Source organism: Manis pentadactyla, chromosome 1 (genome assembly GCF_030020395.1).
Source record: "Manis pentadactyla isolate mManPen7 chromosome 1, mManPen7.hap1, whole genome shotgun sequence".
In the NCBI taxonomy this organism is placed as follows: domain Eukaryota; kingdom Metazoa; phylum Chordata; class Mammalia; order Pholidota; family Manidae; genus Manis; species Manis pentadactyla.
The window spans coordinates 83,227,974-83,251,191 of record NC_080019.1 but is presented as its reverse complement, the minus strand read 5'-3'; the positions used below and the strand labels follow the sequence as shown (position 1 = coordinate 83,251,191).

The 23,218-nt window shown below is 41.9% G+C and overlaps 1 protein-coding gene and 1 long non-coding RNA gene across 2 annotated transcripts in view; one reads left to right on the top strand and one right to left on the bottom strand.

The window, feature by feature from the left end:
• Positions 1-21,666, top strand: part of MINDY4B (MINDY family member 4B) — a 34,813-nt gene extending 13,147 nt beyond the window's left edge. Inside the window, 7 exon segments of the mRNA XM_036896372.2 lie at positions 43-208; positions 770-835; positions 6,360-6,430; positions 8,003-8,075; positions 8,661-8,822; positions 19,793-19,973; positions 21,524-21,666. Coding sequence (XP_036752267.2) covers positions 43-208; positions 770-835; positions 6,360-6,430; positions 8,003-8,075; positions 8,661-8,822; positions 19,793-19,973; positions 21,524-21,666 — 862 coding nt within the window.
• Positions 1-23,218, bottom strand: part of LOC118917992 (uncharacterized) — a 198,349-nt gene that overhangs the window by 90,339 nt on the left and 84,792 nt on the right. The gene's annotated exons all lie outside the window — the stretch shown is intronic.

Genomic DNA, 23,218 nt, shown 5'->3' with positions numbered 1-23,218 from the left:
ATAGTCACTCAGTGTTTCCCTACCCCACCTGCTGCATTGTAGCTTATGTGCCATAAGCAAGCAGGGGCAGGAGCAAGCCCTGGCTGTGGCACTTTCTGGCATCCTGTGGGCTGCAGGAGAAGCTCAGAAGGTCACCATCTGTCTTATCACTGGGGATACTTACGTTGCCTCAACTCCTGATTACTCTGGAGATGACTTCACTGAGCGGGTGAGTTCATTCCTGCCCACCCTGCTGTAGAAAAGGCCAGTGGAGCCTGAGCAGGCACTAGACTCACCATGGGAATAAAGGCGGAGCCCTGTTAATGCTCCCGTGAGTGTCTGATGTGACCAAAGGCTTCTTCCAAAGAGGCAAGGACCAAGGGTTGTAAGTGATTCAAGCAGCCAAAATAGGGAATCCTGATGTGAATGTCTCCTTCCAGAATTCACAATAATCAAGAATTTCCCATACCTGAAATCATCATAAACTGCATTTGCGTATCTACTGTCTTAAACACAGCCAAATTCTACCCATTAGGGAAAAAAATCTGCCCAGTTTTACTGCTCAGGATAATCATATTGGCTTAAAACAGGAATGAAAAGCGAGGCCAGTAGCCACCCAATTCTGCCATTATGTTTTAGATGGCCTTATGTAAGATAATATGTCATTTTTTAGCAATGCAATTTTTCAATTAAATGAAAAACTCCCTTGAGGTAAAAACAGTGAGTTGACATCTTAGAGATGTAACTTTGATCTTCCTTTTCATTTTTATCTTCTTTTTCTCATATATAGCTCTGGCTGTTTGAACTTTTAGAGAAAGAAGCCACAGAGAAATTCATCTATGATCATTTACAATGTGTAAGTGTTTAAGTGTTGAGATAATTCCTTTATGTTGAACTGATCTTATAGGAATCTTCTTTCTTTTATAAAGTGTATTGCTAATGATGCTTGTTAAGAAAACCAGGTCATTTTGAGAGCTAAGAAAGGGTGGAATAAGAGGAAGAGAAGCCCACCTCTCCCTCCCTACAACCTAGAAGGAGGCCAGATCACACAGATCACTCACAAATACCTCTTTCTCCTTGGCTAATCAAACCCAGAGAATAATACTATAGCGGACATATAGCAAGACTTCTTTTGTGGGAAGAGAAAATGTTAAAGCAGTCTTGCCTCATCTAATGGATACAATGCAAAAATGATTGACAATTAAGGTCCTAGTCTAAATTACCAAAATGACATCTTACATTGACACCAAGGAAAAGACTTCTGGTCTGAAAGCCCCTGTCCACAGCTTCTAGTAGCACCTTCCACACAATGTCCTCCCCTGCAATGGTTCTTCCTCACCCCTAGGGATGGTGGAAAATGGAAGGTGCTTTTTAAGATTCCTCTGCAGAGAAAGAAATGAAAGTTGATATTCTGAAGAATCAGAACTCTATGGTGCAAAAGCAAAGAACAATTAGCAGGATAACCATGAAGCCATACAACAGTAGGCCATAAGGGAAAGGGAACTGTGGTCTGTGAGACCCAATACTCCATTACTTTCTTTTTTTTAAAATTTTTTATTAAGGTATGATTGATATATACTCTTATGAAGGTTTCACATGAAAAAACAATGTGGTTACTACATTTACCCATATTATCAAGTCCCCACCCATATCCCAATGCAGTCACTGTCCCTCAGTCCCCTTCTCCCTCTCTCCCCACCTGCCCCCCGACACCCTCCCCTTTGGTAACCACCAGTTCATTCTTGGAGTCTGGGAGTCTGTGAGTCTGTTGCCATTTTGTTCCTTCAGTTTTGCTTCATTGTTTTACTCCACAAATGAGGGAAATCATTTGGCATTTGTCTTTCTCCACCTGGCTTATTTCACTGAGCATAATATCCTCCAGCTCCATCCATGTTGTTGCAAATGGTAGGATTTGTTTCTTTCTTATGGCTGAATAGTATTCCATTGTATATATGTATCACATCTTCTTTATTCATTCATCTACAGATGGACACTTAGGTTGTTCCATATCTTGGCTATTGTAAAAAGTGCTGCAATAAGTATAGGGGTGCATATGTCTTTTTGGATCTGAGAAGTTTTACTCTTTGGGTATATTCCAAGGAGTGGGATTCTGGGGTCAAATTGTATTTCTATTTTTAGTTTTTTGAGGAACCTCCATATTGCTTTCCACAATGGTTGAACTAGCTTACATTCCCACCAGCAGTGTAGATGGGTTCCCCTTTCTCCACATCCTCGCCAGCATTTGTTGTTCTTAGTCTTTTCAATGCTGGCCATCCTAACTGGTGTGAGGTGATATCTCATTGTGGTTTTAATTTTCATTTCCCTGATGATTAGTGATGTGGAGCATCTTTTCATGTGTCTGTTGGCCATCTGAATTTCTTCTTTGGAGAACTGTCTGTTCATATCCTCTGCCCATTTGTTAATCAGGTTATTTGCTTTTTGGGTGTTGAGGTGTGTAAGTTCTTTATATATTTTGGATGTTAACCCCTTGTCAGATAAGTCATTTACAAATATATTCTCCTATACTGTAGGATATCTTTCTGTTTTGTTGATGATGTCCTTTGCCGTACAAAAACTTTTTAGTTTGATGTAGTCCCATGAGTTCATTTGTGCTTTTGTTTCCCTTTCTCGAGGAGATGGGTTCAGGAAGAAGTTGCTCATGCTTATATTCAGGAGATGTTTGCCTATGTTGTCTTCTAAGAGTTTTATGGTTTCATGACTTACATTCAAGTCTTTAATCCATTTCGAGTTTACTTTTGTGTATGGAGTTAAACAATAATCTAGTTTCATTCTCTTACATGTAGCTGTCCAGTTTTGCCAACACCAGCTGTTGAAGAGGCTGTCATTTCCCCATTGTATGTCCATGGCTCCTTTATCATATATTAATTGACCATATATGATTGGGTTTATATCAGGGCTTTCTAGTCTGTTCCATTGGTCTATGGGTCTGTTCTTGTGCCAGTACCAAACTGTCTTGATTACTGTGGCTTTGTCACTACTCCATTACTTTCAAAGGCTACAGAAGCAGAAACCTTGGGCATGAGTTCTCAGAACACACTAGCTATACCATTTTGATTAACTAGACCCCAGGCCTACCTTCCCACCATCTCAGAGGTCTGCGTGGTAGGCAGAAGAATGGTCCCCCAAAGATGTCCATATCCCATGCCCTGGAACCTGAGAATGTTCTGTTACATGATAAAGGGGAATTAAGGTTGTCAGTCAGCTAATTTTAAAATAGGGACATTATCCTGGATTCCTCAGGTGGGCCTAACATAATCACAAGCATCCTTAAAAGTGATGGGGAAGACAGAAGAGGATGTCAGAGTGAGGGATGTGCTGTGAGAAGAGTGCTACCCACTGTGGCTGGCTTTGAAGATGAATTTGGGGACGGGACATGAACCAAGGGATGTGGGCATGGCCACACAAAGCTGTAAAGGACAAGGAAATAGATTCTCCCCTAGAGCCTTTACAAGGAATGCAGCTCTGCCGGTACCTTGAATTTGGCCTGGTAAGACCCATTTCAGACTTCTGACCTCCAGAACTATCAGATAATAAGTTTGTATCATCTAAGCTACTAAATTTATGGTAATTTGTTACAGCAGCAACATGAAACTAACAAAACCTATAGGATAGATTTTAAATACCCTGACATGAAATGTTAAGCTAGAAGCCTGCTTAAGGACTCTTTATGGGTAGATGTTTAAAGGGGATACATTAGAGAGGAGCATGTGAGAAATGACCCATCCAAATAAAACTGGCAAACATTTCCCTCTCTGTCCTCCATCTCCTCAACTCTAGACCCGGGAGAGCATTCTTCAATAGGAAGGACACCACATCTTCAAGAGATTCTTAAGTATAGCCAGAGTTAGGAATCAAAGGATCTTGGGCTTGGCCCAGAGTGATCCATGTCAAACAGACCCAATCTGACCATTACTGCAGCCACAGTGAGGAAGGGGTTGTACCATTTCCTTGGTAATGGGGGAACTTGATAGCATGTTCTATCAAGAGCACCTCATGTTCCTCTTAGGACACTCCCAGACCAGGGGTTGTATGTTGTGATCAGTCCCCATCCAGACCTTTCCCCAATCCTATTCACTATCAAAGTGCACCAGTCCTGGGTCTGATTACTATGTCCCATCTTAAGGCAGAGATCTCAAGCTAGAGGTGTAAGGGCTACATGTGGGCAATAGACATATTCTTATGGTTTGAATTGCATCCCCCCAAAAAAAGATATCAAGTCTTTTTTTTTGTATAAAAGTTCAAGTCCCCAACCCCTAGTACCCATGAATGTGGTCTTATTTGGAAATAAGGTATTTGCAGATATGATTAAGTTAAGATGAGGTCATGCTGGATAAAGGTGGGCCCCGACCTAATGACTGGTACCTTTATAAGAAGGAAATTTGGACATAGACATGCAGAGAGAACACCATGTGGTAATGGAGGTGGAGACTGGTGGGAGACATCTCACAATGCAGGGAACTCCAAGAATTCCAGCAGCCACCAAAAACTAGCAGCTGCAAGGGAGGATTCTCCTCTGTGGCTTCAGAGAGCATAGCTTCGCTCTGACACCTGGATTTCAGGTGTCGAGCCTCCATAACTGTGAAAGAATAGAACCCTGCTCTTTTAAGCCATTCAAATTTCATTAATTTGTTGAAACAGCTCTAGGAAACCAGTACACCTATCATATATTACCTGCAGCATTAGCCCACAAAGTATCGTATTTTTAAAAATTTAACTCAGTGAACTCTAAAAACAATCAGGAAATTCCACATTAAACCCTAGATTTTTAGCTTTTCCAAAATAAAATCAGAAAATCTGGCTGCAGTAGGCCTATATTCTTACAAGGCATCAGTAATTTGACCTAGGGGGAAGCAACTCCAATTAAACAAGCTAAGACAGGCAAATGACGTTACCTATTTGCTAAAAAGGGCTTTGCAGTTGTGACTAAGTTAAATATCTTGAGAGGGGGTTGTCCTGAATTTTCCAGGTGGGTCAATTGATAATAAGGATTTATCAGGAAAAGAAATGGCAAGAGAGTGAGAGAAAGATAAGTGATGGGGGAAGCAGGAGGGGCCACATGATGTGGGGGCGCCAGCCAAGGACTAAGGATGGCTTCTCAAAGCTGGAAAAGGCAAGGAAACACAATCCCCCAGAAAGCCTCCAGAAGGAACAGGCCTGACAGCAGTTTGAATGGAGCCTAGTGACATCCATGTTGGACTTCTAGCCACCAGAACTGTGAGATAATGAATTTGTGTTGTTTTAAGCCACCAGATTTGTGGTAGTTTGTTACGGCAGCAATAGGAAACTAATACCCAGGTGTTCCACAGTTTGCTCCAGGCTGCCCTTCCCTGGCTTCTCTCACACCCTGCTGCACACCCATCTGAACTCCCGCCTGACCCTGTGGCACTGGAATTTGTTCTCTTGACTCTTGAGGTGTCTGCGTCCGCTGGGTCACAGATGGCAAAGGGGACAAATTAATCCATAAAAGGAAAAGCACATGCATTTTAGCAGAAGCCTCCCTGATACACGGGCTTTAAAGGAGAAGCTTTAACCCCAGGCACCCTGAAAGCCAGCCAAGGAGCTTCTTTCAGCAGGCAGAGTTCTGACATCAGGCTAACATAAGGCCAACTAAGGAGAGACCCTGAATGCTGGTTGGGCAATTTGGATTTGATCCTGGAGATCACGGGGCACTTTTGGAAAGTTTTGAGCAGAAAAGCAACCTGGCCAAGAAAGGAGACAGGAAAGAAGTACCTTGAAGAGGGACAGACACTAATTTTGCTGTGGTTCCAGCATATCCCAAGAACTGAAGTTGGTAGTGTACATTACTGCATTTAACTTTTGCAGCAAACCCAGGGAAAGTATTTTTATCTGCCATTGTAGATGAGGAGATAGACACTCAGAGAAGTTAATAAGTAGAAGTAAGTAGTAGAACTGGTAACCTAGGTCTGCGTAACCCCAAGGCTATTTCTATAAAGGCTCTCTGGTCCCCCTGAGTTCAAAGGGCAGTGAGAAGGGATGCCCTGACTGAGGAGGGCCTGGCCAGGGGGCCAGCCAAGAGCAGCACTGAGGGCCTGGGCCAGAATGGACACAGGAAAACTGGAGTGGGAGGAGCCATGGTTTGACCAGAATCATGAGACAAAAGTGGAGGACAGGAGATAGGTTGAGCACCAAGAGAATGATGGTGCCATCCGCGGGCCAGAAACAAGAAAGGAGAATGTATTTAGGAGGAAAGACGACCTGGGTAGCAGCGAGAGTGCCAGCTGTCATTTCAACAGCTAGGAAAAAGCTGGCTCAGGCTGTATGTCCTTCAATTCATGCCCGTAGATACACACAGCGGCACTGCTTTTAGGCAAATGCACATTTATTTTGTTTCCAAACAGTTCAAAGGAGAAGGAAGCCATGGTGTCATCCTCTTTCTTTACAGCCTGATCTTCTCCCGAACATTTGAAAGGTAAATTCTACAGATATTTGCATGGGAATCTCTTCTAATTCTGGGGTCACATAAGCAAGGTACTCTTGTGTTGGAAAATACTGGAAACATATGTATAATTTTTTTTTTCTAGTGGATACTCTTCTGTTGAGATATCCTTTTCTGTAGCTGATTTGGGCATATTAATGGAAGCAGGAAAGTTTGACTCTGCTTTTCTAGTACAGTGGTAGATTCCTTCTTGTGGTTGTAAATATTGGCAGACAATACCAAAGCTTATTTGGACAATTGCAATAAATAAAAATATTTTGTTATGTATATGAACAAAACAAACATGTCCACAAATATTTACTTTGTCTCTATGATATGCAAAGCCCTATTCTTGTCCCTGTGGGAATAACCAATAAAAAAAAGAAGTTATGGCCCTGACCTCCTGCAGAACATGGGGAAGAGAAGAGGTTTACAGAGAGATATTGGGCAAGTCCCAGGTGGTACCTAATGTGCCAAATAAGGTGTAAAGACAATAAATCTTGGTAGATTCCAGAGGAGGAAGGGTTCCCAGTAGACAGGGGAGGCAAGGATGGCTACTTAGAAGTAGACTTTTTTCCTGGGCTTTGAAAGAAAGTTCACCTTCTGAGAGTCAGAGATAGAGAGCCCCAGAAGGGGAGAATTACAAAGGCCTGAAGCAGTGTTCCTGAAACCTTTACTTATCACCATCACATTTTGGTGGCTTATATTATTATTTGCTTAACAACATATATTTAAATACAAACTTCTTCCTAAATATTAATATCCTTTAAATCATGTATTTGCTGTGCTAAAGAAAAAAAGGTATTAAACACATCAGTATAAAATTTTTTTAAATGCTTATATCTATACTACCTAAAATCATGCCATACTTGGGGAAACACTGCCCTGAATTATATCTGATGCCACCATGGCACTCACTGCACTTGACCAACACCTTTAGGTCTTATGCACAGAAGGGCATGCATGACCTTCTGTGAACAGTCTGCTGAACAGGTTCTTTCAAGAACACACACAGCCCACATACCAGTACTCAGTACCTCCCTCTGCGTGATAGCAGGAGCACACTGCACCTCGACTTCATATTGTTTAGGGTAGACCCCCTAACCCCTGCTCCGTGAAGGCACAGTAGAAGCTGCCCTTCTGCAGCCGAGAAATGAGCTCAACCCCCAAGCTGGTGTTTTCCACTTAGGTCTCTTCAGCTCTGCCTTGGCTCTGCGTTCTATGGAGTGGACGCGTGTCATCACCCTCAGCCACTTGCTGCTTGTCACTCTGAGCAAACAGCTTCTCTACTGAGCCCAGCATTCATACAGAACACATACAGGGACTCTAATATGTCAGGCCTGTGGCTTCCCCAGCTGTGTTCGTAGCTTTCCCAATCACCTCTCCAGCCCCAGACCTAGAAGCTTTCCCGGTGAGAAATGGAAATATGCAAAGCACAAGGGAGGGACAGTGACCAGGTGAGCCCACGGAACCATACGTTGTGCTGGGGCTGGAGGAAGGGGAGGCAGCAGGTTTGGGGCCAGCACCATCTCCAGCTGAGGGCTAAGGACTTCTCCCATTCTGCAGGCTTTAGAAGGACCTAGATGTGTCCACCACTCATCTGCTACAACCAAATGCTGGAGGCTTCCTGTGCAGGCAGGTAGGTTGGAAGACTTTGCCTTTCTATTGTAGAATCTGAATTAGGCTTTTTTTATTTTTTAATGAAGCATACTCTCTCCTCAAGTGAAGAGTGATCAAGTCATCTCTGAAAGACTAAGATGTTACCTAGAGTTACTTATCAGATTCTACCTTCCCTTCCAATTTCCATTACAGTCCTATTTAGTTTACCTCTGAGAGCCCCACCTCCCTGAGATTCTAGAAACATTAGAAGAGCCACCAGAATTCCCTAATAGCTAAAGAAAAGTACTATAAAAACATCTTACCTCCATGCTTCTTAAATCACAACTACAGAAACCAAAGTTCAAATGAAATGTGAAGGGAGAAAAGGCAGTAAGATCAGAGCACGACACACGGGAGCTACGGGGCTCAAGAAAGAAGTCAACAAACCATTGTTTTAACCCTACCAAATATTTATGACCTATGCCTTTCCAGAAATATGTATTGTGTGATTTTATTCTTTTCAGTAAAAATAGTAGTTTTTAAATGATTATTTAAAGAAATAAGAAACTAGGACCTATGTCATTGTTACCTAAAATGTAAACTATTTGCAAAATACATCATGTAGGCAGTTTTGAACATGATTTTAATGGGAAGAGCAAGTCCAAATGTCTTTAATGGATGTCAGAAAGGAAAGTCTCAGGAAATACTACACGGAGTCCTGACCCGGAGTGCTGTCGGCTATCTGCAGTGGGGTAGGGACACCTCAGAGGATGACAGGCTTTCACAGGTGAGTGTGTTCGATTCTCTATTACACAAGCAGTGTCAATATTTTGAATTTTTAAAAGTCATTCTATTCAGGCAATTCAAATCTGAGCTTAGTTTTTCCTTTACCAGTTTCTTGCACACCTCCCACCCACTACACACAGGGCTCCCAGGGTCTAAATGGAAATATTCAAGTCAACTTGTTTCATATTGTATATATTTTTATGTATATAGAATACAAATAACACAAGTAATATGCAAATAATTTTTTTTTTAATATTTGAAATACACAGATAAAGGGAAAGTCCCCTTTTATCCCCACCTAGCTACAGGCCCCCTATCTCAGAAATCAGTATAGTCAGTAGCCCATGGGTATTTTCCAATCCTTTGTTTATGCAAATGAATGCATATGTGCCCTCTATTGCTCACGTTTTAAAAAACAAAATCACTGAAAAAAGAAGGGGGCCTTACTTATGAAATGCCTCTCAAAAAGCTTTCCAGCTCAAGAGATTTACAATCTCTGACAACCAGAAAGTAGAATGTGCTGTTCTACAATCTACAGAGAATTAAGTAAGATGTGACTCTGCAAAAACAAATAGGAGACAGAGTGAGAAAGCAACTATACCTACCCCAAACCATAAATCAATGATGCTTTTGTGATCTTTTCACATAAATTTTCATCCTAAAGTCAAGTGAAAGCAAGGCAGATGTGTGAAAAGCTACATTTCTCTGGAGTGGCCGTGAAACTAGCTGGGATGTAGTGTAACTCAATATAACAGTGATAAAAACCCCTAGGCCTCCCATCCCTAACTTCTACCAACCAGCAGCACCTGTGAGTGAGGCCCGTGCTGATCAGTGCCTGCCCTGTCCTCACTCTCCCACTTCAGCTCAAAATCCCCTTCATGTGTAGAGGGCTTCACACTCTCTAAGATCCTTTTATATCTAGAGCTTCATCTGTCTGTCCTCATGCTACAATGCTGGCTCCAGCTACAATTTGTTATTCATGAAATCAGCCTCTCGCAATACATACAAATCATGTATCTGATGGCATCAGGAAAGTAGTGTCTGACTATAGCAGAGCTAGTTTATTTTGTGTACAAATGTGTTCTAAAATTTTTCTTGTTATCTCTTGAGTTTGAAAGCTAGGTCCATCACAGAAAAATGAGATGCGATAGATTAACTAAAAGCAAAAGAAATGAACTGTAGGTAAAATTGTACTATTTCCAGACTATCTCACCTGGCTTTAGTACATCTGCATATCAATAGGTGCTCAAGGGTGGAGAGAAGTATGGCTTTAGTGTATTTGCAGCATTCCTCAGGGGTGGAGAGAAGTTCATCTCCATATCAGTGGGTAATTACCTGGGCAACAGAGGGCTTATCTGTACCTGAGAGGTGAGGGCGGGGGCGGATTTGCTTCTGCTGGAGCAGGAAAGAGAGAAGCCCCCAGACTGCAGTTTGTAATCAATAAACAGGTTTTAAACTTTATTTCTCCCTTTGACTCATTTCAGTTTTTAGAGGTATTTTGGCCTGGGATTTCCTCTCCCCGGACCTGCATGAACCCAATCCTATCATACAGGAGTCAGTCCTTGCAGAAATCCTTCCTCCTATTTTTCTTTCACATATAAATGTTCTTCTCTTCTGAAACTTGATTTTCTCATTTACACAAATATCTTTATATATCAATGAATGCATGTCCTTCATCATATTGAATGGATGCAAAGAGTCCTACTGTATGAATGTGAAAGAGTCTACTTTGAATATATTTCTGGACAGAGAATGGATTTGTTATTATTAAGTTCCTTCATCACTTGTTCCAGATAATCCATCTTGGAATTTGATATAGATAATGAACAGGAGATCTAAACCAGAAATATGGGATTTAAATATTTCCATTTATATATTTTTATTTTCTTTCAACCATGCATGGTCACCTGATGTCCATGGTCAAGCACTCTGTGTATATCAGAGCCTAGTAATATACCAAGGCTCAGTTTTGGGAGAAAAATGATGGGGTATCCTCAGGGCAATTTTTAAGCAGTGAGGGCACAAAAGTCACAGCAATGATTTTAGTGCTTTGTCTAGTATTACAAAGCTCTTTCACAATATTATTTCATTATAGCTTCATTATAAACTACAAAGATTTAAGATATCAATGTCATTTGGGTAGGTAATTCAGTTTGTATCTCCACACCACTTGTGCTATTATTTGTTTAATATTTTTCTTTAAATCAATTGACTTTTAAAATTTGAATCTAACCATTTCTGCTGCAGTAATATAAGCCATGGCCTTGACATGCTATTTTTTTCCTAATACATATTTAAATAAGTAAATAAACATGTCATGTTTTAAAACTCACCCCTTTTACAACTGATTTTCATACTGATGCCGGGGTTCTTGTTTGCGGAGCTGAAGAATGAGCTTCACAAACAGTCAAGGTAGGAGAGCAAGGCACAGGCTTTTATTTAGAGATGAAGTGAAAAGACAGAGCTCCGGGCTCACGCCAGGAGGGGACGAGAGAGTCCGTAGTCCTGCGTTGTCTAGGGGGTTTTATAGGCAGTTGAGGATTTTTCAAGAACATGAAAAAACTTAGGGGTGGTGACTTGTTAAGTGGTTCCTGAATATTAAAAATTAACTTAACTGTAAGGAATTTCCTGCCTTGATTTCTCTCTGGGACACCAGCGCCTGGGTCCAGGAGCATATCAAAAGGCTGCCTGCCCAGCTCCCAAGGTGGGCCGAAGTATTGTCTACTTGCTAAAGAATCCTGCCTCTGGAACTTCCTGGGTGTTAAAATGCAATCTTATCTTGATGGAATTCTTCCTGCCTTTTACCATGCCATCTACAGCTGGGTCTGCATGCTAAGTTAGTTGCTCAGTTTGCAAAATCATCTTGTCAAATATGAAGGAGGAAAGACAGTACATAGGCCTGGGCCTTTTAGCATACTAAAGTGAATCTTACACATGGTTACAAATGATTAGCATAACAAAACATGTGCTACTCTTCTTTATCTGGGGGACATTAACTGATTTCACTGAAGAATGAATCTAGAGCTCAATGTTTAACATAGAGTTTTAGCAGGGTGGTTTCCTTGCATGTAGTTATATTGCTCTGACTGCAAATATCCCGCCCTGCCCCCTCCGGAGGCCCTCACCCTACTCTGACTACATCCACCGTCCCTGTCTCAATACCACATACCACCAATGGGCACTTCTGCTACATTTAGGAAATGTGATATAAAAGTGAGGTGGTCCCAGTAGCATGTAGAAAACAACCCTGGCCTGGAAACCAGGAGACCTGATTGGAGGCCTTGCCCTGACACTCCCAGGGTGTGACTTGGGCCAGTCATTTACCCAATCTGTGCCTTTTTCCTCACCTCAGACTAGTGTCCTAACACTTGCCCTGCAAACACAGGGCTGATGTGAAGAGCACATGAAATCACAAATGTCGAGGCCTGTTGGAAAGCCCCAATGACCTATACCCATATAAGACTTTATAACAGATGATAAGGAATAACAGCATAGTGCTTTATTTAGCTTCTACTAAGTGTGAGACAGTGTCTGGACACAAGGATAAGTCATACATGGGCCAATACATATACACAGACTGAGCACTATAGGAAAAATATTGGCAATAAATGCTCGAGAATAGTGATCTTGATACTGGGCACCCACTGAAAGCACCTGGGGAGTTCGGTTTGATCAACTATTTTTTAGAGCAGTCTTAGCTTCACAGCAAAATTAAGCAGGGAGTTCTCATATACCCTCTCCCCCGATCCATGCATAGCCTCTCCCGTTATCAACATCACTCACCACAGTGGTATATTTACTCAACTGATGAACCTACATGGACACATCATCATTACCCAAGTCCACAGTTTACATTACAGCTCACTCTTGCTGGTGTACATTCTATGGGTTTGGACAAATATATAGTGACATGTACCTTGCATTATAGCATCATACAGAGTAGTTTCACTGCCCTAAAAACCCTCTCTCTCCCACAACCCCTAGCAACCACTGACCACTTTACTACCTCCATAGTTCGGCCTTTAACAGAATATCATATAGTTGGAATCACACAGTATGTAGCCTTTTCAGATTGGATCCTTTCACTTAGTGATATCATTTATGCTTCCTCCATGTAGTTTCACAGCTTTCTCTCTCTCTTTTTGTTTGTCATTTCTTTATAGCACTGAATAACATTCCATGGGAATATTGTGAATAATATTCCATTGAGTAAGCAATAGTCCAATGATGTATCACAGTTTATGTACCCATTCACTTACAAAAGATGTCTTCTTGCTTCTAAGTTTTGGCAATTATGAATAAAGCTGCTATTAACATCTTTGTGCAGGCTCTCGTGTGGACACAAGTTTTCAATTTCTTTGGATAAACACCAAGGAGTGGGGGGGACAATAGCTGGATTGTATGATAAGAATATTTAGTTCTGTAAGAAACTGCTACACTGTCTCCCACAGTGACTATAGAAATTGCTACACTGCCTCCCACAGTGGTTATACCATTTTGCAGTTCTACCAGCAATGGATGAGGTGCCTATTGCTCTACATCCTCACCAGCATTTGGTATTGTCAGTGTTCTAGATTTGGGCCAGTTTAATAGGTATTTAGTGGTATCTTTTTGTGGTTCTAATTTGCATTTCTCTGATAATACATGATGTGTAGCATCTTTGCATATGCTTATTTTGACATCTGTACATCTTCTTTGGTGAGGTGTCTGTTAGAGTCTTTGGCCCACGTGGAGAACTTGTAAAACTATCCAGGCCTAGGCCATTCCCCAGAGCTGGGTCTGCTTCATGTGTTAGGAACTGTGCAGCCACATGGGGCCCCACACTTAGAAGGCCCTGAACTGCAGTAGGTTTCATGTTCTGCTGTCACCACCTTAAAATGCTTAATGAAGTTTCACATTTTCATTTTGCACTGGGCCGCACAAGTCGTATAGCCAGTCTTATCCATTGATTCTGTCTTACTTGGTCTGGGGAACACCTGGGCATCAGAATATTTTAAAGCCCATGGGTGATTCTAACATGCAGGATTAGAAAGCTCTAATCTAGAGCAGGGCTGCTCAACCTCAGCACTACTGACATCTTGGACTGGAAAACTGTTTGCACTGGGGGCTGTCCTGTGCATTCTGGGATGTTCAGCACCATCTCTGATCTATCTCCACCCACTAGATGTCAGTAGCACCACCCTCCAGTGTGACGACCAAAAAGTCTCTAGACATTGCCAGATGTCCTCTGGGGACAAAACTGCCCCTAGTTGAAACCACTGCTCTAAAGGAAGGGGGGAAAAATTTCATTAGGCTTAGCTGGTTAAATCCATGGTGTATAGACTTGGAAAACTAGCTACTTCAACTGAAATTACAAGAAAGAGTATCTTTTCAATCAGCATCAGAAAGGTTGACAGCTTTCTGTTCCTTTATAACACTTGCAAGGCTTTGGGGACAAGTTTCAGACCTTATCTTAAATTAAGATTAAACAGGCATTTGCTAAACAGCTACTAAGCTGCTCTGAGGAAAGGGACTGTATCAAAGAATATGCCCCCAAAAGAGAGAGAGAGACTCAGAGAATCAAGATTTCACAGAGATCCAGGGCTTCCATTTTTTTCTGGATCAAATTTTTTCCCACACAAGTCTGCTCAGACCAACAGAGTCGTTACATCATGCTCTAAAGAAAATTGCCTGCAGAGCCTAAAATATCCTCCAATAATAAAGTGGATGTTTGCTGGGACCTTAAAATCAGTCGAATGGCCGAGGCATAAGGTAAAAAATAAGAGCTTTCCTGCTGGAAAGAGGGCAAAAGTTACCAAATAATAGGACCACCAAATGCCCGCTTCCAAATTAGAAGTAGGGCAATGGATGAAAACTGCCTGGGTTAGCTTCAAAATCTACATAGAAATCAAGTCTACAATGCTTCCATCTTTTCATCAAGTGACTAATGTGGCTTTTCATCCTGCCTTCTTGGACTCAGTGTTCTGTCCCCAGGGAGACCCCTATGAATCCTGTCCTCAGTGAAAACTGCCTGAAATTGTACACTAATGGCTCGAAACCCTGGGGATGTTTATTATGCTGTCTCTGTCATGCACTTGGAATTTGCTTTCAGAACAAATGTATTAAAGAGCAACTACAGGCTGGTGGTTAGTTTTCTTAAACTGCTGAGATATATGAATACATTAGACATATATATGTGTACATATGAAGTTTATTTTACCTGAATTTAAAAAATTTTTTCTATATCAGCTCATTATTTGGGGATAAAAGCAATCCATAACTCATCTATATTTTATATAGATTCATTTGATCATAGATAAATATATACACATATATATGTTAGAATTTTATTTATTTTTTCACCATCTCTGAAGATAGTAGTTAAAGAATTATATCTGAAGCTTATTAACTCATTGTAGTGCCAACAGTCACTTGTACGGAGCATGTACTATGTGCCCGGTTCTCTCTGAGCCTCTTGCAACGATGTTTTATTTAACCTCACTTGTATTCAACTTCATAATCAGTATGAGTTTAAGTCCAGCATCTGTTGTTTGGTCATTCATTTTACAGATGAGAAAATCCAGACTGAGAAAGGTGTAGGAATCTGCCCAAGGCCACCAGCTAGGTAAATGCCAGAGCCAGGATTATGACCCCAGAACTGTCTACATTCAAAGCCTGCATTCTGCCCACTGAGCCATGCTGCCCGTCCTTAATCTCTTTGCTTGTTTTCTGATAAAGTGGTAAATACCAAATGCCAGTTCTTAAAATTTTAGCCTGTCATAAGTGCTTTTATAATCTATCATATCTATATATTTACACACAGATGTAGATTTGTATTATATAATCTACTATTATAGGTGCACTAATATTGGACTGTAACATTTAGATGGTGGCAAAATCATGGCTAGGTTCTAGCAGGCATGACAATTGTACTTGACAAGCTAGAACTTAACCCGCTGACTCCTAGGTTAAGGCAGTGAGAGTCTGAGGTGACTGGACTGCAGGTGCTTGGGGTGCACTCTCTGAAGGGTCTGCCGCCCTGCACCAGATGGTTGGCAGACCGCATCTGTAAGCTGTACGCTAGGAGGGCAGACTCAGTGGCACTCAGAGACGTGCTAACCAGAAGACCTATCTGATTGCAGGGTATCCAAAAGTCTAATATTTCACAATATTCTACCCTAGAACTGAAACACCTTGCAGAGCAGAAGTTTGCTCAAGAAAGAATCGGGTGTGTTTCTGGAACAGTATTCTCAGTATCAATGCATTGAAGGCCCCACAGTTACTCTCCTTTTCTGCTCTCAGACATGGTGATTTCATACAGGACCCTTGAATATGCCAACTGGGTATACTACAAAGTGTTTTGTGGGTAGCTAGGAGTCCTGCCTAGGGAGAGTGCTATAAATCGGAATATTATATATATGCATTGATAATGAAAACCTAACATAAGAAAGGTTTCTGAGTCCAGAAGAAAGCCAGCATGCTGCGGGCAGATTCTGCTGTCGAGGGGAAACCCATCCTGGAATGCTATGTTTGTCTTGCCAAATAAAATCTCTACTTATTCTGCAATAAAGCTGCAGAGACTGCAAAACCACGTCTGTCAGTCCCAGTGTCACAGCCCAGTGGGTGAGACTTAAAACAAAACCGGCGTTCTCATTAGATGACACGGCAAGCCCCCCATAGCCCACCAGACTGGCAGTTCCTGCTGAACACACCCAGCTGCCCACAGATGAGGCACTATTTGGACGCCCCCTGTCACTTTTCTATTTGAAGGTACAGGTTTGAGTGTGAGGTTCCAGAACCTCAATGAGAATATAAAGCAGTTTGAGTCTAACACCATCTGGAAAGCCTTAGGAGGCTCATGTTATTTTTGCACCTGCCTCCGAGAAGAAAAATCCACTCTGGCTTTTAGAAGGAACTGTAATCATTTAGGTCTAGCTGGAATTACTCCTTTGGCAGAACACGCCACCGTCCCAGGCATCCCCTCTTCCCTCTCCATCTCCCCTGTAAGGAGACTGATAGGAAGAAGTCCCATCACATAAGTACCCAGTGAAGCTCCGCCCCCCGCGCCCCACCACCCCGTCGCTGAGGGAGCGCCTTGCAAACGTGACAACACACTGGCAGACTGGCTGAGAGAAGTTACATCAACCCCGTGTCCCAGGTAGCAGAGATGAGAACCAGCCCTTTAACAGCCATGCACACAAATCATCACCAGGAGTCAGCAAAGAAGCAATGTATCCAACACCTTTCTCCTGTTCAGCATACCGAACTGGGGCCTTGGGACTTGCAATGTCAAACTAGCTATGCAAGGCACACTCTAAGCCCTATTGTTCAAGAAGGTATGAAAGAAAGAAGTACATGGGCTCAGTCCTTGCTTTCTAGTGTTTACAATTTGTCCACCCTTCTTCCTGTCCTTAAAATTGTACATTGGCTTAAACTATACATGTTATGAAAGGTTTGATGGCTGCATGTAAGGCTGAGCCTACCCAGCTTATCACACAGTAAGTGAACTTAAGGAGAAAGGTATTTTATTTATAGCACTACTGTACCACAATTTTATTTCCTTTTTACCATGGCAACATGAGGCAACATGTACAAATTCTGCATTAGTGGAACCTCACCAATAAAACATTATTTAGACTCCTGCTCTGGGGACGTGGTGAGGGTGGGGCAGGGGTTAGCTGATAAACTGTGTCTAACCAAAAACAAGACAAACTCTTAACTGAAAATTCCAGTCAAACAGATTAGGTGGTATGCCCAGAAAAGAAGAGAATATAACATTTGACTGGATTTCAGTTGGGAGGTGCTTTGTTTTGTTTTTAAAGAGCTCACTTTAAACCAGGTGTGTTCTCCCTGTAATCCTAAAGTTCGCCTCTTAGGCTTAATACCCAAATTGTTATGATGGTCACATGTGACATTTTCCTTATGAGAATCTTCCAAGATGAGCAAGGTTCAGCCTGTGCAGTGTGGGGTGTCTGTATGATCATTTTGGGGGCTGGAGGTTGTTGTGCTGGTAACTACCTCATTTTTCCACCTACTCCAATAAAATCTTGGGTAGCTCTGAGTTCAGGAAAGAAAACTGTTGCAATGTTGTATAAAGTAAAAATAGTGTGCTGTCTGCACCCTGCAAAGTGTGTTTTCTGAATGCCAGTAGAACTTTGCGTACATTACAAAGACTCTGTGACACAGCATCCTATATGTCTGTGTGCCATACATCCACCCAGACATAATGTACAGCAATGTTCATTGGTTTAAAATCAGCCTGAATATCTGCCTGAAGTTCAGATGGAATGGCATTTTATTATAAACAGCCCTCAATTTCCTAATTAGTTCATCAAAGTTGTCTGACCTTAATAATTCCATGTCCTGTGGATCATATATGTGGTTACATATAACCTTAATACAGAAGGAATTCACCAGAAGGCCTAAGACAGCAAGTGCTTATTTTATAACTAATGAAGGTTACCATGTCATTTGGAACTTGGGGGTGGATTCTGGTATGTAAACACATGCCACTGCTTCAATGGCACGTCCTCTGTTTTATTTTGGACGTAGCCAGTGGGCGACTTGCTCCACCTTTGCTATGTGAGATGCTCATTTCATACAGCCCAGAAGCACCAACTCTTGTGCAAGTAGATAAGCGATTCCTGTGCTAGAAGCATGTCTGGATTGGGGTGCTAGGCTTGCACCCCTTTTTAACGTATCCACTAAAACTGAGGTCACTTCTTTTTAACACAGTAATATAATTTTTCAATGGTAGCTAAAAAAAAGTGAAAAGCTTAAAGACAAAAGCATCTCTGATTCACCCACTCACCCACAACTAAAGAATTTAAAGAAAAGAGATTTGAATAGAACTATTGAGAAATCAAAATGTCAAGTTAGTTATTACCCTTTAATACTTGGGTTTACAAAACACGTGATAATTTTTCAAAGCTGGCTTGTCCACAAAATAGAATTTGTTCCTGAACACACAGTACAAGTCTGAGGACTGAGAAGAAAAGAAGCAGAACTGGGTCCTTCCGTTACGGGAAGGCACGCCAGAACTGCGGGTCCAGGAGCTCTCTCCAGCATCGTGCAGAAATTGCAGGGTTTTCCATGTAGCTCATGTTTATTTTTTAAGTAGAAAAAATAATTGTGTTTAACATTAATGACTTTTGATGGCATTTAAAAAACATGTGCTTCCCTGCTTTTTTAAATAAAATGGTAAGTATCATTAATAGAAATGTGCTATAAAATATGCTACCCTCAGGAGTTACTGAAGTGCACAGGACCCCTTTTACTACAGAGCCTCCCACAGTAGTGATTTTGTGAATCCAACTCACTGGCTATAAGAATTCAAGGCCAAGTTGACAGTTGCCTGGAAAACCCAGATAACAAGCTGGTTGAAAAAGTACACATTATATGTAGTATTCAACTAGTACACTCAGCTCTAAGTACATCTTCACAACTGATCTACATGTTAACATGCAGATGTGTCTATACCTGTGTGTGTGTGGAGCTCCCTCATATCCCAGAAGCTCTTTTCTATATTCAAAATGTTCTGTATTTCTACATTCTAAATATTATTTTTCATATATTCTAAATAGCTAGTGTTGCCAGAAGTCTAATCACCTGCTGAATGAAATATTGACCTATCTGGGAAATAGGCATAAATACACTAGTCAATGACAGAAACAAATTGAGGTTCTCTTACTCCACCCCCTTATCTATTTTCTACCTCACTTCAACACCAAACTCCTCCCTGATGCAACCCCCCAAATTAAAAAAAAAAAATTTCATAATAAAAAACTGCTGCATGACCACCACACCATTCATAAATGTAAATTCATTCATGACGAAGCCTCCATGTCACATCTGACTACACGCATCATGTCCTGCACAGCTCCATGTGCCGCAGAAGTCTCAGAGCCGCTTTTTGATGATTACGATGTATCAGCATCTGTTGCAATGTGGCAAAAGCTATATATCCATTTGCATTCCCCGCTCCCCTTCCAGGTGGGCAGCGTGCTGAAGACTCCCAAATTACCTATTTGGCTGTGCAACATCAATGGAAATTACAGTGTCCTTTATAGCACAAACAGGCAGCTCTTATCAGACTGGAAAATGGAGCGTGTCTTTGATCTCTACTTCTGCAGTGGCCAGCTCTCACAGAAAAAGCCTGTGTATCTTACAATAGGTGAACATTTTAGACTCCAAGCGCTGTGTGCTTTCATGTGCTCAGAGACTCGGCAGCCAATGTTTAACAGCTGTGCAGCTATTCATGCTGGTTCTGCAGGAAAATGCTTAGGCTTGATGTCTGAAATGAAACCCATGCATGATCCCCCAGGCCTAAGCCTGAGCACTGTAACCTGGGAATTTAAACCTGCTTTACATGGAGCAGGGGGTTAGGAGTAACAGAGAAGCAGCAACTTTAGGTAAGGGAAAACAGAAAAGGTGAAGAATCAAATTTCTGAAAAGCCCTCTCCAGGGTCTTTTATCTTTGCACATGAGGCATTTAATACCTGAAGAAAGAACTGAAAAAGCAACGGGGCAGGGGAAGGGGAGCCAGTGGGCCAATCCTACCCCCACTGAGTATCAGGTGATCACCAGTGACACCAGCAACCAAATAGACAGTGCATTGTCTGTTCAAATTAGCTCAAAAGCATTTTTGAGGGCTAAATGCTAGACCCTAGGAAGGCAACGGTAAGTAAGGCACAGCCCCCATAAACCTTCAGAGGTTCCACTCCAGTGGGAGAAGCAGACAACCGCACAGGCCATTTCATTTCAATTACAACCATATTTTTTTTAACTCAGGAGGGAAAAGACTAACCTTAGGATGTCTTCTAAACCTGGCCTTTTGTATAAGGGGTGAAACGTGGTGAGGCTGGGAGTCCGTCCCCAGCTCCTCAGCACCATGGATGGAACTTCGCTGATGTGATGTCTGACTTGGCACTTAGCGTCCCGGGCCTCGCATCAAGCAACTTTTCATTATTATGACTAAATCTGGAAAAGTATCTCAGTGACTGCTTTAACTGAGTACTCCTAATTATTTTTCTTTAATTATGAGAAATAATAAGCCCATTTAATTAGTGGGACAGTGATAATAGGTTCCTTAAAATATGTTATTGTTTCTACTTTACTCTCTTCTTTGAGGAAAGCATAATTTTTTTTTAATTAGATCACATGCATCACAAGCATTCTGTTCTGGGCTCTGTGTTGAAAGCTTTACATACATTATCCTACTAAATTCTCCCAACAGTCATATGGGGTAGATACTATGATATCTATTTCTACAGAAACTGAGGAGGCCAATAAATAGTTGCTAATTGAATAAATGAGGCTGAGAGATGTTAAGTACCTTCTCAAATGTTGTACAACACAAACCTGGACTTTGAACCCAGTTCTTGACTACCTCACTGTAATACCTCGCCCTTCACCCAAAAATGAAAACGTGCTCTTAGAAGCACTGAGAAGGGGTGAGTGCTCCTTTTTCTTATTTTTCCTGACACATATCACATCATGGTGCTGGAATGTGCATTACATGACTCATCTATACTCATGTTCCAAGATACACAGCATCTCAGGTCAGCACAAACTTGGTTTGTATGGGGCATTTCTACATACCACCTACTAGAATCCCCCCTGCTTAACCAGTCCTGCCTGCCCATTCTCTCTTCCTTCCTGCTTGACTTCCTCTGGAGCAGTAGCCATTGGATGGGGCCTCAATGCCGGCTATTCCTCCCTCAGATACTCACTCTCATCACTGAGAAAGAGCCCAACGTGGAAACGAGCAGAGACCAGCAAGATGGTTTTCTCCAGTGGAGATGGCAATCAGGACCAAGTGGAGCGAGGCCACCGTCAGCTGGAACAGGGCTCTTCCCTTCTTCTAAAGGGATTCAAAGCCTAATATGGCAGGAGACCACCTCACCTTTATATTCCTCATTCATGAGCCCCACCAAAAAGCCCCATTGGCAGTTTTTGTGTTGGTTTCTTTTTGGTTTCGATTTGTTTTGTTTTGTCTGTTAAGTCTTCCACAGTTGCTATTAGTGTTGTAGGAGAAATAAAGGCCCTTACCACAGGGACCATGAGGTGTAACCTCTACACTCATACAGACTGGTTCCTTTATTTTATTCAAAAGAGAAAATGAAGTCTCTTACCGGCATATAATTTCCCAGTCAGTCTTCCCGGGTGGTCCTCCCTGAGGATCCCAGGTGCAGTCTGCGGGCTTTCGCTTGCGGATGAAGTCCCCACTAATGCACCATTGGACCTTTAGTTACGGCAAGTGCTCAGGCCTCCTCAAAGACTTCCTGGTACAGAGAACATTCCTTTCCCGGGTCACATTTCCTGTGCCCACATTAGCAAGTTCTTGTCATTAAAATAGTAAATAGGCTTCTTCACACCTGAAGCAGGGCAATTCCTGGGATGCTGAAAGCTAGAGCAGTTGGTTTGTGGGGCCAGGTAGTCACTGAGTACACAGAAGAAGACATTCTTTCTATTAGCGCTCTAGTGCTCTGATTGTGTCTTTTCTTTATAAGCTGAATATGAATCCATAGATAAACAGATAAAGTGAGAAAACAGATAAAACATATGTAAATTTAAAATCTCCTCTTACTGACATAGGGCAGAGACAGGAGGCAAGCATCATGGTTAACTTTTCCTGCCTATGATGAAAACAAGGTGAGATATAAACAGTACAGTAAGAACAGGAAAAATTCCATCTTAAGGCTAAAATTCTACTTTAAAAACCAGGAAGTAAGATTCCTAACATATTATTTAGCGAACAGACAGTAACTCAGCCCACCTTGAAGCAGGACAGGCGGTCTTGATTGACTATGTTCCCAGAGGGAAGCTATCCCTGGAGAAGAACTGACCAATTTCTTGTGTTAATTTTGCAGAATTACCTGGAGGACTAATAATAGAAGAGACTTAATGTCTCTCACCAGAGATAAGCATTTTGAGACCAACTTTACAAGTTAATACCCCCTGGCCCTTTGAAAATCCTTAAAAGAGGGAACCCCTAACCTTTTAGCACATCTCTTGGAGGACATTTTCTCTAAGTGTGTAACTTTAAATAAAGCTTTCTCACTGCTCAACTTTATTGCGTTTCATCCCTGCACTTTGCTGGTGGTGTCTTTGTTTCTTTACTATTTCACCCTATTTCTAAGTCTTCACTTAGTCTCCACTTTACTCTTGAGAGTAGGGAGGGAATGCTGAGAGCTAGATTTGGGCCTGCATGTTCCAGTTGCCTCTGTGACCCAGAGGGAACTGCAGCTGCGGAAGCCCGCCTGAAAATCTCCCTTCTTTGGGAAGTTCTCAGAACATAATCTCATTCCATCCCATGCTCTGCAGCTCCCCAAATCCCGGGGTGGTAGGGGCTAGTCCCCACGCCGTGCAGATCCAAGCACACATGGGACGCCAAGTGACCCTGGCTTTAAGAGATGG